Source organism: Bemisia tabaci, chromosome 1 (genome assembly GCF_918797505.1).
Source record: "Bemisia tabaci chromosome 1, PGI_BMITA_v3".
Taxonomy (NCBI): domain Eukaryota; kingdom Metazoa; phylum Arthropoda; class Insecta; order Hemiptera; family Aleyrodidae; genus Bemisia; species Bemisia tabaci.
Window position 1 is genome coordinate 2,166,446 of NC_092793.1, and position 14,597 is coordinate 2,181,042.

Sequence of the window (14,597 nt, forward strand, 5' to 3'; positions counted from 1 at the left end):
TTGCCCATATTAAAATTTAATTAACATTATGTTATTATTAATATTGTTAATTTGTTATTATTATGTGCCATTGAACAACACTGCTTACGCCATCCTGATTCAGCTCTAACGTAACTTCTAGTGGTTTTGTTGTTTGTTGAATTTTGCCGCTCTCTGAAAGCAGTGCAAATCATTGCTAAAACAAACCAATAAAATGAAAGAATATTAGTTGAGTTTTTATTATTTTTTTTACTGTTGAATGTCAAGTATGTTGAGTGACGCAATCGTTTTAAGTTCCGGCTTATTTACAGGGAACATAGTGTTGCCAATAAGGCCTACAAAATATAAATGAACAAATATTTTCCTTAGTCGAAGATCAAATTGCGGTTAAAAAGTCGATTTTTGCGTACTTTTAGCTCATCAAAAAAAAATCTCCAGGTGGTCCTAAAATTCCTCAGATTCCTAGAAATTCCGGAAAATCCCTAGATCTAGAGATCTAGAGATCTAGAGCCATCGTAGTCCAGGCGCCTGGTAAGTCTACCTGGAATTTTGGGTACACAGCGATTTTTTTGGCCTACTTTATGTTTTTTGGGTCGCTGAATCCGAATCTGAAGTTTCCGCACGCGTATCTGGTGAGCATTTTCCGCTATTTTGAAAAAATGGCCTAAAAAGGCCTTTTTTTGCGGTTTTTTTTATATAGCGGCTACGGATGAGGAAAAGTCCCAGATTTAGCTAATGTTTTGAATAGCTGACATAATTTGGAAGAAAATGGTGTATACATATGTTAGGTTTGCTTAAAAATTGAGGAAGATACAGCATCGTGAACATCGCGCCTATTCACGTTTTCGCGGCGCACCCGTCAACGCGCGATCCGGCTCGCCGCGGTCAGCCAAGTTCCGAAGCGTTCTAAAATTCCGAAATCCGAGGTTCCTCAATTTTTGAGCAAACCTAGCATATTCATATACCATTTTCTTCCAAATTTTGTCAGCTATTCAAAACATTAGCTAAATCCGGGACTTTTCCTCATCCGTAGCCGCTATATAAAAAAAACCGCAAAAAAAGGCCTTTTTAGGCCATTTTTTCAAAATAGCGGAAAATGCTCACCAGATACGCGTGCGGAAACTTCAGATTCGGATTCAGCGACCCAAAAAACATAAAGTAAGCCAAAAAAATCGCTGTGTACCCAAAATTCCAGGTAGCCTCATTTTTAGCTACCAGGCGCCTGGACTATCGGCTCACTGCTCACGAGACCACATGAACCACACGGGACAGCGGGTCGGACGAAAATGGAAAATGGCATCTTTAATGGAGATGTTGCACGTGCGAGGGATTTGCGATTTGACCATTGATTCTTATGTAAAAGTTCGTGAGAAACACGATGGTGCCACTGGTTTTCTCTGAAATCAACTCCCAAGCTGGAAAAAAGCTCTCAAGTTGAGCCCAAAATGGATGGGATATCCCACCCTACCCTGAGAGTCCACCTCTACATCAAGACAAACTCTCCAAGCAAAGATAGGGAGCAAATACATTAGCAGTGATGCCATTTTTTTGGGGACTCCAAAACTGAAAACGCGGCAACCCTGCTAATGTATTTGCTCCCTATCTTTGTATGGAGAGTTTGTTTTGATGTAGAGGTGGACTCTCAGGGTAGGGTGGGATATTACCTCCATTTTGGACTCACTTTGAGAGCTTTTTTTGAGCTTGGGAGATGATTTCAGAGAAAACCAGTGGCATCATCGTGTTTCTCACGAACCTTTACCTAAGAATCAATGGTCAAATCGCAAATTCCTCACACGTGCAACTATGGAACGCCGTTTGTACGAAAACCTATTTTCAGGGGGAGAAGTGATTTTTCTTGGGGGAAGAGCAATTTTCGTCGGGAGAGAAACACTTTTTTTGGCGTGGAGAAACTTTTTTAGGGGTGGAGACACTTTTTCTATGGTTGGAGAAGGAATTTCAAGGAGGCGTGAGAATTCTGTGCTCCACTCTCCCAATGAAAATCTTTCCGTCCCTGATCGTGAATATATCGAATATCTGGAGGAGAAATGAAAAAAATAAAAAATTCTTCCCTCCGCCGTGCGTTCGATATCGCGACTCCTCGGTGCGGAGAAGGATCTTGCTGCGCCGCGACTGCTTTCGATATATCGATTGAGCGCGGCGGAGAAACGTTTCTACGCGTGGATCCACTTTTTTTCGCGGCGATCCACTTTTTCGCGGGGAGGAGCCGATCGCGACTGCTCGGCGCACAATGGTCCACAGACTGGATTTAACGGATCTTTATTCGAAAATGCAATGCACCGTTTTGAAAGTTGAAGGAGCTAATCATTTTAGGGTCGCGGATTTTATTGTACATCTTAGTGAGTGAAACAAAATATTACTTAACATCCTGACCGAGAAACTTGACTTTATTTGTGATTTCTGACCCTTTTAGGAATAAAGGTCCAAGGATAGCGAGGCTTTGTCAGAGGCAAGTAGAGGTCAATCTCGGGTTCGATGGCTCTAAAGACATCAGAGCAGACCTAAAGAGGATCTCGGAAAATGTCTAAAACTCCTCAGAACAGGAAAATCGTCGCAACAGTACTAAAAAAGCTGGTTCTCCGAGGAAAATCGACTTTGCCGGGAAAAACAGGTGTGATGGTGGAAATCAAAGGTCATCAAGTCAAAATACATAAGAATCGATGTATCACACATCGAAAACATTTTTACAATATATTTTTAATAGACTTTGGGGTCGCAAAGGGTTTTACAAGGAAGGCTCGGAAAATTTAGCGTTATCGGAGTGCTGGAGAGTGATAAAAAAAAAACCGAGGTCATATTCGGATTTAGCAGCTTCAAATACATAAGAACAACTCTACCGTGGGTCCAGGAAAATGTACCAAAATGAATTGCAGGCATCACAAGAAGACGTCAAATTTCCTAATTTTCCCGGGCAAAAGTCGCTATTTCGGAAAAGTGAAAGATGAAAGGAAAAAACGAAGGTCATTTTCGGACTCAGCTGCTCAAAACATATCAGAGTAGTATAATTTCGTACATGAGAAAAATTTTACCTACATGCTGCAGGGGTCAGCAGTCACAAAAACACCAAAATGCCCATTTTCTGCCCAAGATTGAAGGGCGATGCACAAAAACGGAGGTCATATTCGAATTCAGCGCCTAAAAATTCATTCAAATCACCTGATCACGACCGGGAGACTTTTTTTTAAAAAAACAATTGTTTATACATGTTCTTTATTGTCGTAATAGGAGAAAAAAATCTTGAGTCTTAGAAGGGTCAGAAATCACAATTAAAGTCAAGTTTCTCGGTCAGGATGTTAAGTAATATTTTGTTTCACTCACTAAGATGTACAATAAAATCCGCGACCCTAAAATGATTAGCTCCTTCAACTTTCAAAACGGTGCATTGCATTTTCGAATAAAGATCCGTTAAATCCAGTCTGTGGACCATTGTGCGCCGAGCAGTCGCGATCGGCTCCTCCCCGCGAAAAAGTGGATCGCCGCGAAAAAAAGTGGATCCACGCGTAGAAACGTTTCTCCGCCGCGCTCAATCGATATATCGAAAGCAGTCGCGGCGCAGCAAGATCCTTCTCCGCACCGAGGAGTCGCGATATCGAACGCACGGCGGAGGGAAGAATTTTTTATTTTTTTCATTTCTCCTCCAGATATTCGATATATTCACGATCAGGGACGGAAAGATTTTCATCGGGAGAGTGGAGCACAGAATTCTCACGCCTCCTTGAAATTCCTTCTCCACCCATAGAAAAAGTGTCTCCACCCCTAAAAAAGTTTCTCCACCCCTGAAAAAGTGTTTCTCTCCCGACGAAAATTGCTCTTCCCCCATGAAAAATCACTTCTCCCCCTGAAAATAGGTTTTCGTACAAACGGCGTTCCATAGTGCAACATCTCCATTCGGGGTATTGGAAACTCGGGCCGATGGTTGCGGGTCAGGATTTGGCGGCCCGCTAAATTCTGACGTTCACCAAGCAACAAACTCATCAAACAGACGCCAGACTTAAGCTCAAGCTGATCGTGTATTCAGGCCTTGTGATTTATCTGTATATCCCTGAAACCAGCATTGCCAATTTATTTTTTATTTTAAGGGCTGCATAGTGTAATCCGATGTCTTATATACAAGCTTGAGGCTAAAAACTTCATGAGTTAAAATTCTTTTTCTGAAAAATACAAATGAGTTGGAGGAAGGCTTTACTCAATTCTTTTTTTAATAGTAAATATAGCCATCGGAAATGCTTGTCTAGAGTTTCTTAATCTATTTGAACCAGAATTATATTGTACATTTTTTTCCTTGATGTAAATACTCCTGGCAGTTGTCAGTTTTATAGCTGGCATTGTAAAATTATTTTTCGCTCTGTATTTAATTTTGTATGGAATTCAACTTGCATTTGACGATGTAATTTTTCTTTGAAAATTTAGATAAGTTGTCAATTGAAATTTGGAAACGTATTTTAAATGCGTGTATCACTAAATCAGGTCCTCTGTATTTGAAAGCCTCTTTTTGAAATTTTTGGGCAGCTCTTTCCAACTACCTATCAAGAGATTGTCATAATTGTCTCTAAGACAGTGGTTCCAAAAGTATGGCCTGAACAATAGATAGAAAAAAAAGAAAGTGAAAACCACTCCTGATGAAGAATGAAAGTTAATCATTGTGTTTCAGTTGTGAAGGAAGAATTTAAATGGGTCAGAGCTGTTGGAAAAATACAATTTCAGTCGTTAGTATCGACATAATTTTTCTCATTCATGTTTGTGAAAATCGCTCAAAAGTCCATCTTTAAGGTCAAAAATTTCAATTTCCTCAGTTTTCCTCCGTCTGTCTTCCTTGAATCCCGAAAATACCCACTTTGGACTATAACATTCCGCCTTAAACCGCTTGAGCACAGTTGAGCCCAAAAAGAAATCAGCCTCTGAATCCCGAAAAAAATGTTTACTTTTACATCACTTTTCAACCTCCTGTGAAAATCACTAAGTAAGGAAATTTCGAAAATACTGTGGTTAGTTGTGTAGAATATACCTACCCCTAAAAATGTGTTGCATATCGCCGAACTTCCCTCCTATGGTCGCACAGTTGAAGTAAACTGATCGACGAGGAGCGCGCCGAAACATATTAAAATAATCGCTGAGAAATAAGTAACTTCGTGGTCTCTTCGTGGGAAATTGAGCCACTCAAAAATGGCACATATACAGGGTTATCCAAAAGTCACCTACTACCCCTGTAACTTTTTTCCTAATTGAGATAGAAGTTTGAAACTTTGGAAATGTTCCTCGGTTTAAGGTAGCAACTTTTTGGTCCCCCCAAAATTTTGGGGGGCGGCCCCCCTTGAGGGGGGCGGGGGCTAACTTTTTTTTTCAAATGGCAACCCCCCTTTTGTGATACCTCATTCGAAAGATAATAAAAAAAGAAAAATGTTGGCGCAAACCGTAGGTCAAAATGTTGATTTTTGACAAAATGGCGGCCGGTCACAGTTCAAAATGGCGGACATTTGGCATCTCCGTTTTTTATCGGCGGATTGGTCTGAAACTCAGAATCCTAGGGTTTTTCGGGACGAGAAAAACGATACTGGCATTAGTTTTCCAGAGATATCAGTCCTTTTCAAAATGGCGGCTTAGAGCGGGAAGTGGATATTTAGGCTGCTTATCGTGGGATCTGTATGAGACTTGGTATCCAGGGGTATTTTGGCACGAGAAGAACGAATCTTTCATTGGATTTTTGAAATTTTTAAAAACCTTGTAATGGCGGCGAAAAAATGACGGAAAATCCATATCACGGCTATTTCCCGATGGATTTGCACAAAAGTCAATACTCTGGTGGTTTTTGGCTTTCATTAGATTTTTGAAACACTGAATATCGTCAAAATGGTGGCGGAAAAATAACGGAAAATCCGCATCCACCATCGCCATTCGCATTTTTGCCACCATTTTAAAGTTCTTAAAAATTTCAAAAATCCAATGAAAGATTCGTTCTTCTCGTGCCGAAATACCGCCGAATACCAAGTCTCATACAAATCCCACGATAAGCAGCCCAAATATCCACTTCCCGCTCTAAGCCGCCACTTTAACTGCAGCCATTTTGAAAAGGACTGAAATTTCTGGAGAACTAATGCCAGAATCGTTTTTCTCGTTCCGATAAACCCTAGGATTCTGAGTTTCAGACCTTAAATTTTTTGGGCATGGCAGTGTCCTGATGAACCTAGAAGTAGGTTACTAATCATTTGACTATCAGAATTCTAATGCTCATTACTCGGTTGTTTTCATAATACAGGCAAGTAGTGGAGTAACTTGCGACTAATGTAATTTTTAAGCAGGAAAACAGCGGAGTTTGACCTGAACTTGCGCTCATTAATCTATACTATAAGCTCCGAGACCTCCTAATTTTACGAAACTGGTGACGCTTAGTTCCAGCGTTCTACCGGGCCGATTTTCATGATTTTTGCGGCAATCGACGGGCAATTGTCTCTAGATTAGCCAACTCTTTTCAGATTTTCAAAATATGGCCCAGGTTTTTTTATATTACGTGGTAAAGTTGCGAATTCTCTCATAAGAACAATGTAAATTTATACTTTTTGTCATAGTTCGTTTGAGCGTTCTACCGGGCCGATTTCCATGATTTTTGCGTAGATCGTCAGGTAATTGGCCCTAGATGTGCCCGCTCTAATTAGATTTTGGAAATAGGACCCAGGTTTTTTCAAAATCACGTTATAAAAGTGAGTAACTTTACAGAATGCTCCGGGACTGCTGCCGCTATGCGCGGGAGGATGCGCAGTGGTCGAGGAGGTTGCGCAGTAGCTGGGTAGCCTGCGCATCAGCTCTACACTTATCTACACAAGATTCGCACCTTCAACTCATGGCGAGCGGTGGCCGAGTCGTCTAAGACGTCGAATGCGTAATCTATATCCGCAGCGTGGGTTCGATCCCCGACACATGAAACCTGAATTATTACCTGACTATCATTGTTCATTGTTTTATTGCAATATTTCATCAAGCAGTCATTCCAAAACGCGTCCTTTTAATTTTAAAGTAATTTAAAGTAAAGTTTAAAATTAAAGTATACCTCATATCGTATTTTTTTAGGAGAAAAATAAAACTAACACTGATAGGAGGGTAAAAATGGGGCCGCGAAGCGGCCCATTGATGGCGCGGAGCGCCTTCAGGGGGTTGGGCCGCGTAGCGGCCAGGGGGCGTAGCCCCCTAGTAATACTCTACCCTGAGAGTCCACCTCTACATCAAGAAAAACTCTCCATGCAAAGATAGGGATGAAATACATTGACAGGGCTGCCACTTTATTTGGGGAGTCCAAAACTGAAAACACGGCAACCCCGCTAATGTATTTGCTCCCTATATTTGCTTGGAGAGTTTGTCTTGATGTAGAGGTGGACTCTCAGGGTAGGGTGGGATATCCCATCCATTTTGGGCTCAACTTGAGAGCTTTTTTCGAGCTTGGGAGTTGATTTCAGAGAAAAACAGTGGCACCATCGTGTTTCTCACGAACTTTTACATAAGAATCAATGGTCAACAATGGTCAAAGTCAACAATCAAATCGCAAATTCCTCACACATGCAACATCTCCATTCCCCTGGATGCGAACACTAGAGTCCCTCTAGCGAACACCTGCGAGATCTCGGGCTCGCAAACGTAGACCGCGGACGAAACCCTAGCTATGTTTATGCGAGGCTCGAAACCGAGGTTTCACGAAACCCGAGTTTGTAATGCAAGTTTTCGCCGTCGGGTTTATGCGGGCGCTGTAACCCGACTTTCGCGGGAAATCAAACTTTCCGATTCTGGCGCTGTTTATGCGCATATTTTCGATTGAACTTGAATTTCATGCGTTGGCGCCATTTTCACAAGCTATACTTAATTTTTTCAGTATGAATTGATTCAATAAAATTATTATTACTCTTTTATCCCGTGTACCCTAGTAGCAGAACAAATGTTTGTTTTTCTAAAAAAAGTATTAAAAAAACATATCTGTTATCTAAATGATCGTTTTATATAAAAAAGGTGTAACGCTTATATAAAAAAAAATCAAAGTTCAGACCTGACCGTAATACATGAAAAATGATAAAAGCTAGATACGGTAATTTTTTTTTTATACACACATTTTTTATTTTTTTATATAACGCATGCATACGAAAGTGTTAAAAGTGAACATTTTTATGTAACCATTATATAAAAAAATAGGTCATCATTTTCGTGAGATTTTTGGGAATTAGAAGAATTTTTAATATGTTCGCGAAAAACTCAGGAAAATTATAACATTTTTTTATATAATGGTTACATAAAAATGTTCACTTTCAACACTTTTATATGCATACATTATATAAAAAAAAATTAACTTTCGTACATAATATTTATCTTTTCCTTCTGTGGTTCTGCTACTAGGGTACTTATGTTCCACAATTTTTCCGCAATATATAAGCGGAGGCTTCATCTTCACTAGAAAAGCCTTTACTGACTTTCTGAGCAACAGTTGGAAAAATGACAGTGGATTTTCAATCATTTTAAGTTCATATTTAAAAATTGAAAGAATACCTAAGTAATCTCAACAACCCTTCAAATCATGCTCGAGCTTATATTCTGAGTTCAAAAAAGTTGCCATAGGTAATTTTAGTGATGTTAAAAATAATTGTGGCAGGCGCCGAAATTCATCATATTGTTTATTAAGCTTCTAATGATCTTACAATAGGTAGATATAGGCATTGAAAGTGTAGGAGTGCTAATCCAGTAAAGCACAGCACCTTCACTCCATGGTGTCGTAAAGAGTGTATGTCTGCCATTATTGTAGTGAAACAAATAACTAATCGGGAATACTTATGGGAATCGCTCCTTCAAAATATGATCAAAATAAGCGGATATTGATAGGTCAACAATGTATCGCTGAAGCAGAAGCGTCTAAATCCTCTTGAGGCAACGGACGGTGACAATCTTAACAAACTGATGACGCTTCACAAATTTTAAATTTCCACATTCCCAGAGACACGCGCTGAAATCCTGTTTCTCACCCCTCTTTCCGACTGCTCTCCGAGTCCATGAGCAAGACAGGAAGAAAATAGGCAAGCTACCTACTACTGTTTGCCTACCTATGTGTTTTTTTTCTTAAACTTGATTTTCAAAGGTGACTCATGTAAAGAGCAACTGACAAACAAGATTTCAGAACCTGCCATTGCATTTCACTAACCTAAGACACAAACCCAACCTTACCATTGATATTCTTTCGCTAACACTGTATATTATTCTCCCATTGAGATTCGATATGAACTCAATTCAAAGATGCTTTTGAATTTAATTATTCGGGTAGATTGGAATATGGAGCTTTCAGTCTATCTGTAAAGCGCATTTACTAACATTCACTGCTGTCACAAGATATTTTTGCACAGGCAGAGCCACTTTCCACAGTTGATGCATCTCTAACGCCAAGGCTCAATTATGACAAGTGATTCAACGACCAAAAATTGTTACACGCCTCAATAAAAACCGTATTCTTATCTCAAATTGCAAATCTTGGATAACAGAGCACTCACCAAAAAATCTCCTTCCTTCTACCTCAGTATGAGAAGAGTGACGATACTTTGGAGCAATAACTTTGAACTAGTTTCAATAAATGATGGCCTCAGAATTTGAGTCATCATTTACAAGAGATTGGATCAAAGAAATAAGTCAGCAGGTCACGGTTGTGGCTGGTCTCACACTTCCAGTAGGACAACCAGGAAATAGATACATGGATAATACACAAATTCAAGAGCTACGCAGCTCTGATTGGATCAGATTTTAGATTTAATCGGTAGATTGAAATGAAAAATTCGGTGCACTACTTAAAGGGAAGCTGGGTGCCTTATCTTGAAATCTTAGGCAAATCGTGTGGATACAGTAAAAAAGTTCTCCGCAGATGATGAACTGGTAGGTAAGGCTATTACTCAATTGTAGCCTGTAAAGCTCTTTGCTTGCTTGGCTTCTGTAGTCATAAAATGTTGATTAGAGTTGCAAGAATTATCTGAAAAAGCAGTAATAAGCCTGGATTCCATCTGACACTTAACACCTTCACTACAAAATAACGTTTTAGCTAAATAAGGATAAATAAGCCACATATAACTGAAGGAATCACGTAAAAGTGCTTAAGCAACAATAAAAGTAAAATTATGATCGTAAAAAATGTTAAATAATGGCAAAATTAAAGCTAAATCGTGGGATAAGCACCAGTTGTTTACGAACGTTATGATAATAAATCCGCCATATTGCCGATCGCGCACCTGAAAATCGCATCTGAAGTCGAATTTCAACTAATTTCAACCTCCGGTTCGTTTATGCGGAGTGCGATAACCTAGTCTTTAATGTAAAATAAGGTTTCAAACACAAATTTCGGAAACCTACATTTCGTTAGTTCCGTATCGTTTATGCCGTGATTTGAACCTTGGTTTAAAACTCAGGTTTCGATTGAAGTTAGGTTGTTGTTGTTGTTGTTGTTGTAGGTTGATTGGCCTAATTCCGCTTTGCAGATAAACAGCCACTTACAAAAGTTCGGGATCACACACTAGATGAGGCTCGCATAAACATAGATCCTAATCTCTCGACAATAGTATGTTTATCGATGTTTATTTTTTTTTATATAAGCGTTACACCTTTTTTATATAAAACGATCATTTAGATAACAGATATGTTTTTTTTATACTTTTTTTTAGAAAAACAAACATTTGTTCTGCTACTAGGGTACACGGGATAAAAGAGTAATAATAATTTTATTGAATCAATTCATACTGAAAAAATTAAGTATAGCTTGTGAAAATGGCGCCAACGCATAAAATTCAAGTTCAATCGAAAATATGCGCATAAACAGCGCCAGAAACGGAAAGTTTGATTTCCCGCGAAAGTCGGGTTACAGCGCCCGCATAAACCCGACGGCGAAAACTTGCATTACAAACTCGGGTTTCGTGAAACTTCGGTTTCGAGCCTCGCATAAACGTAGCTAGTCTTCTTCACGTGCCCTTCTATTTTGTCGATTCTATTGAGTTTCTATTTGTTTGTTGACCCATGATCTTCGATTTTTCAATATGTTGAAACAATTCAGGATTTTATAACTGTCCAATAATTACGATTTTATTCATTTCTCGGTTGTCATTTGTAATGTGTTGGCATTTATGCTCAAATTTCTCATCTCCATTCCTTTTTCGAAAATTTCTACACTTAGTCAAGTTTATTTGTTAAATATGAATAAAATGCAGTGGCACCCTCCAGCGGACCGCGCTGTAAAGGCCTAAATACACACGGCGATTTATCGCCGCGATTGAAAGACGAAAGCCAATGGAGAGCCTGGATTTTTATATATCGACCAAGACCAATCCACACAGGTCAGTTATTGCGCAGCTTTTTTGAAATCCACTCCCCCGCCCGGCCCTAACTCGCAACACTCATTGTGACGTACTATTGAGTGCACCCATAAGAAATACATTGCAAGCACTCAATAGTACGTCACTGCGCGGTAGAGTACCAAAACTCGTCCACCGGAATGACTGACCTGTGCATGTGGATTGGTCTTGATATCGACGTCAATGGATTGAAATCCAGGCTCTCCATCGGCTTTCGTCTTTCAATCGCGGCGATTAATCGCTGTGTGTATCTAGGCCTTAAATAACCTGCTTCGCTGCGATTGGTTTACTGAATATCTGCGAAAATCGTCGATCGTCTGCGGTCTGCGGTCCGCAAAGAATCCTACGGACGAAATAAAAGATGGCTCATGGTGGTAAAATGCGTCCAAGCGTTTTTTACAAACGTTAATTGAGTTGAGTTGAGTTGTCGTCGTGAGTCTTAAATTGATTTATGACCGGTCCATAACAATATTTTAATAAATTACCACTATTAACTCATGAAGAATGTACACATGAGGTTAGGTAGGTATGTTAGTTTGTTTTGGTTTGAACCAAGAGCTCCTTATTACCTATATCAAATGACGTAGTCACTAAATCAGTCTATTTGTGGCATGATAAGTGCAGGTGACACAAATGATTAGCTGAATCCCTCTGCTTTGAATGGCTTTGAAATTTCAAAGCCATTCATTAAGTAAGTTTTCTTTTATTCCTTTTTTTTAAATTGAAAAAAGAAACAAATGAAGTCATTTTTGTGTTCGTTTTAAAGTTAGTGTAGGTAACACTATTTTGAATTTTTACTCTTTAAATACCGAAATTGGCGTAGCCAATAATAGAGTTCATTTCTCATCTAGACGAAAATGTTTCAACCCTCCTCTATTTGAACAATTATTAATGATTTATTTGGGTGTAAGTAAGTAATTTTGGATCCGAGACCAAAGGGATGGTCATTATGTGATGTTCATGTAGATAAAGGAATAAGTCTTCTAGTTTGAGGAAAGTGCTTTATGCATTGCTGCATGCCATGAAAAAATGCAAAGCAGGAAAAAAATCACAATTTTTTAATGATTAGATTTTCTTGAAGTGCAACTTACTATAACGGAAGTTTTTGCAGTGAAGAATTTGATTTCCTTACTTAACTTTCGTGAACAAGCCGCATTTTTCAGGTTCTACCACAACTGTTCGGAAGATGTTTTCTTTTCTTGGTAGTGGGGGAGGGGGGGAGGGGGGCTCCAGGGGTTCTGGATCTCCCCCCCCCCTTTGCCTCGTTAATTGTACTTTTCTTTTACTTTTGGGGGCAGACGTTAAGTATAATCAGGGACGTACACAAAATAATGTAAATGGATCCCCCCCCCCCCCCCGGTAAAGAATTCCCAGCTACACCACTGTTTCTTTGGGTTGCTTGAAGCAGCCTAAGAATGAAATAGGCTTTAGTCCATTCGTCCATTCTGTATACATTGACCAGGAGAAGAGGCTCCTTAAATTTTCAATCATGAAAAAGATAGGCAGATTTTTTAGTTGAGATATGGATATGACCTTTAAACTCAGGGCATTTAGCTTTCAGTTCCTAGATTTTGGTCTGAGAACTGTAAAAATTCTGTTACTAATCATCAAGTTTTTTATTCTCTGTTTGGTATCAGTGTTGTTTTGTTTTATGCGTATAGTTCATTGGACCTCAGACACTTTTCAACCTCTGAACAAATTAAAAAGAACTGGAACCTTTTAAAAAGGTATTACATTTTGATATGTTTGCAATTTTGTATAGATCGATCAATTTCCATTAGCATGAGTATCAGTTTATATGCACTAATTTTAAAGTTCATTCTGGTATCAATTGTTACGTACTTTTTGTATGTATTGGAAAAATATAGAATGTTCGTCCTGTTTTTATCAAACCCATTTATCTTCATTTTGTAAAATCAGATAACTATTAAGCCAATCTACCACTTCAGTACTAGGCTAGGGGCCACAAAGTTACATTCGTGTGCCTCCCTGAAACATTCTAGGTATCTTCTGTCCCTCGGACACCTTTTTTCAGTTCCTTGTCAAAATTTCCGTATCTCGGGGCAACATACTCAAAATGGCCACCATGTCCCAAAACGGGAGGTCCGGAGGTGCTTCCAAAAATTGCCGATGTACTCGAAAATTTTCACAGACACGCAAAATTGTATAAGGACCCAAAATGTTCGGTGCAAAATTTCGCATGGGCTCTCGTCCATTTTAGACTCCTGATTTTCTCAAGTATGAGAAAAACCTTACTTTTTGCCAAAAATTATGGTTTTACGGGAGCATAGCTGTAACCCCAGTGCCTCTAATGCTTCAACTGAGTGCAAAATAGGTAACTTCTTTGTACCTTTTAGTTTCATAGTCCAGCAAGTTCAAACCTCTAATGCCCTGTTACTTCCATAAGTTCAGCGATAAATCTCATTTTTTGCAAATTCCAGTTTGGTGACATTTTCGACAAAGGCTGTGTTACAAGTTTTAGTTCGCGGAGAACTGTAGAAGTTGGCTGAGCCCCCACAGTTTACTGTCCTAAGTACGGGGATCGATGATAGCTTCTCAAATTTCAAATTCATAAAACTACCCCCCCCCCCCCCCTGAATAACAAATCCAGTATGGTGTCTAAAGTGACCCTTCCAGAAAAAGAAAAAAAAATATGTCGCAAATTTACAACTCACGGTATTGATAATAATGTATTTATGATGGTAGAATGGATTCGAATCTGCAGTCTGCAGTCATAAATAATCCTAAACATCAGGGCAAGGCCTAAATCCAATACGTCGGCCAAAATGACCCTTCCTGTACTAGAGAAACATTTCTGTAGTAAATATGTCGTGTACCTAAGTTGTCGATTGTTATATGTACTTATACTTATGTCTGGTCTCAAAATCCGAATCTTTAATCAGATTTTACCCAAAACATCAGGAAAATGCCTAAATCTATTATGTCGACTGAAATTACTGGTCAGGGCGAAAGATTGCACAATGCAGTTTTAGATGCATAGTGCTTCAGGTATCAATGGTCTTGGTTTTCTTGGTTGCAGAGTCTAAAAACGTGGCCAATTTTCCGTTATTCCGATTTCAAGGAAGTTCCTAAATGAAATATGTCGTCTCTAAAATCAAGTGTGGCATCTTTAAAATTAAATCTGATGTCAGGAATGGTCGTGTGTATTAGGGTATCGTTAATTAAGAGTGGGCCAAAAAACAGCTCATTCCGTACCTAATTTAAATAGAAATACTGCGGAAAACTAGCGTA

The 14,597-nt window shown here is 39.2% G+C and overlaps 1 protein-coding gene across 1 annotated transcript in view; it reads right to left on the reverse strand.

Annotated features, from left to right (window-relative positions):
* The window catches only part of LOC109037217 (L-xylulose reductase), a 47,766-nt gene continuing 33,169 nt past the window's right edge, over nt 1-14,597 (reverse strand). The window contains exon 5 of the mRNA XM_072300230.1: nt 1-175. Coding sequence (XP_072156331.1) covers nt 27-175 — 149 coding nt within the window. The 3' untranslated portion in view covers nt 1-26. The remainder of the gene's footprint in view (nt 176-14,597) is intronic.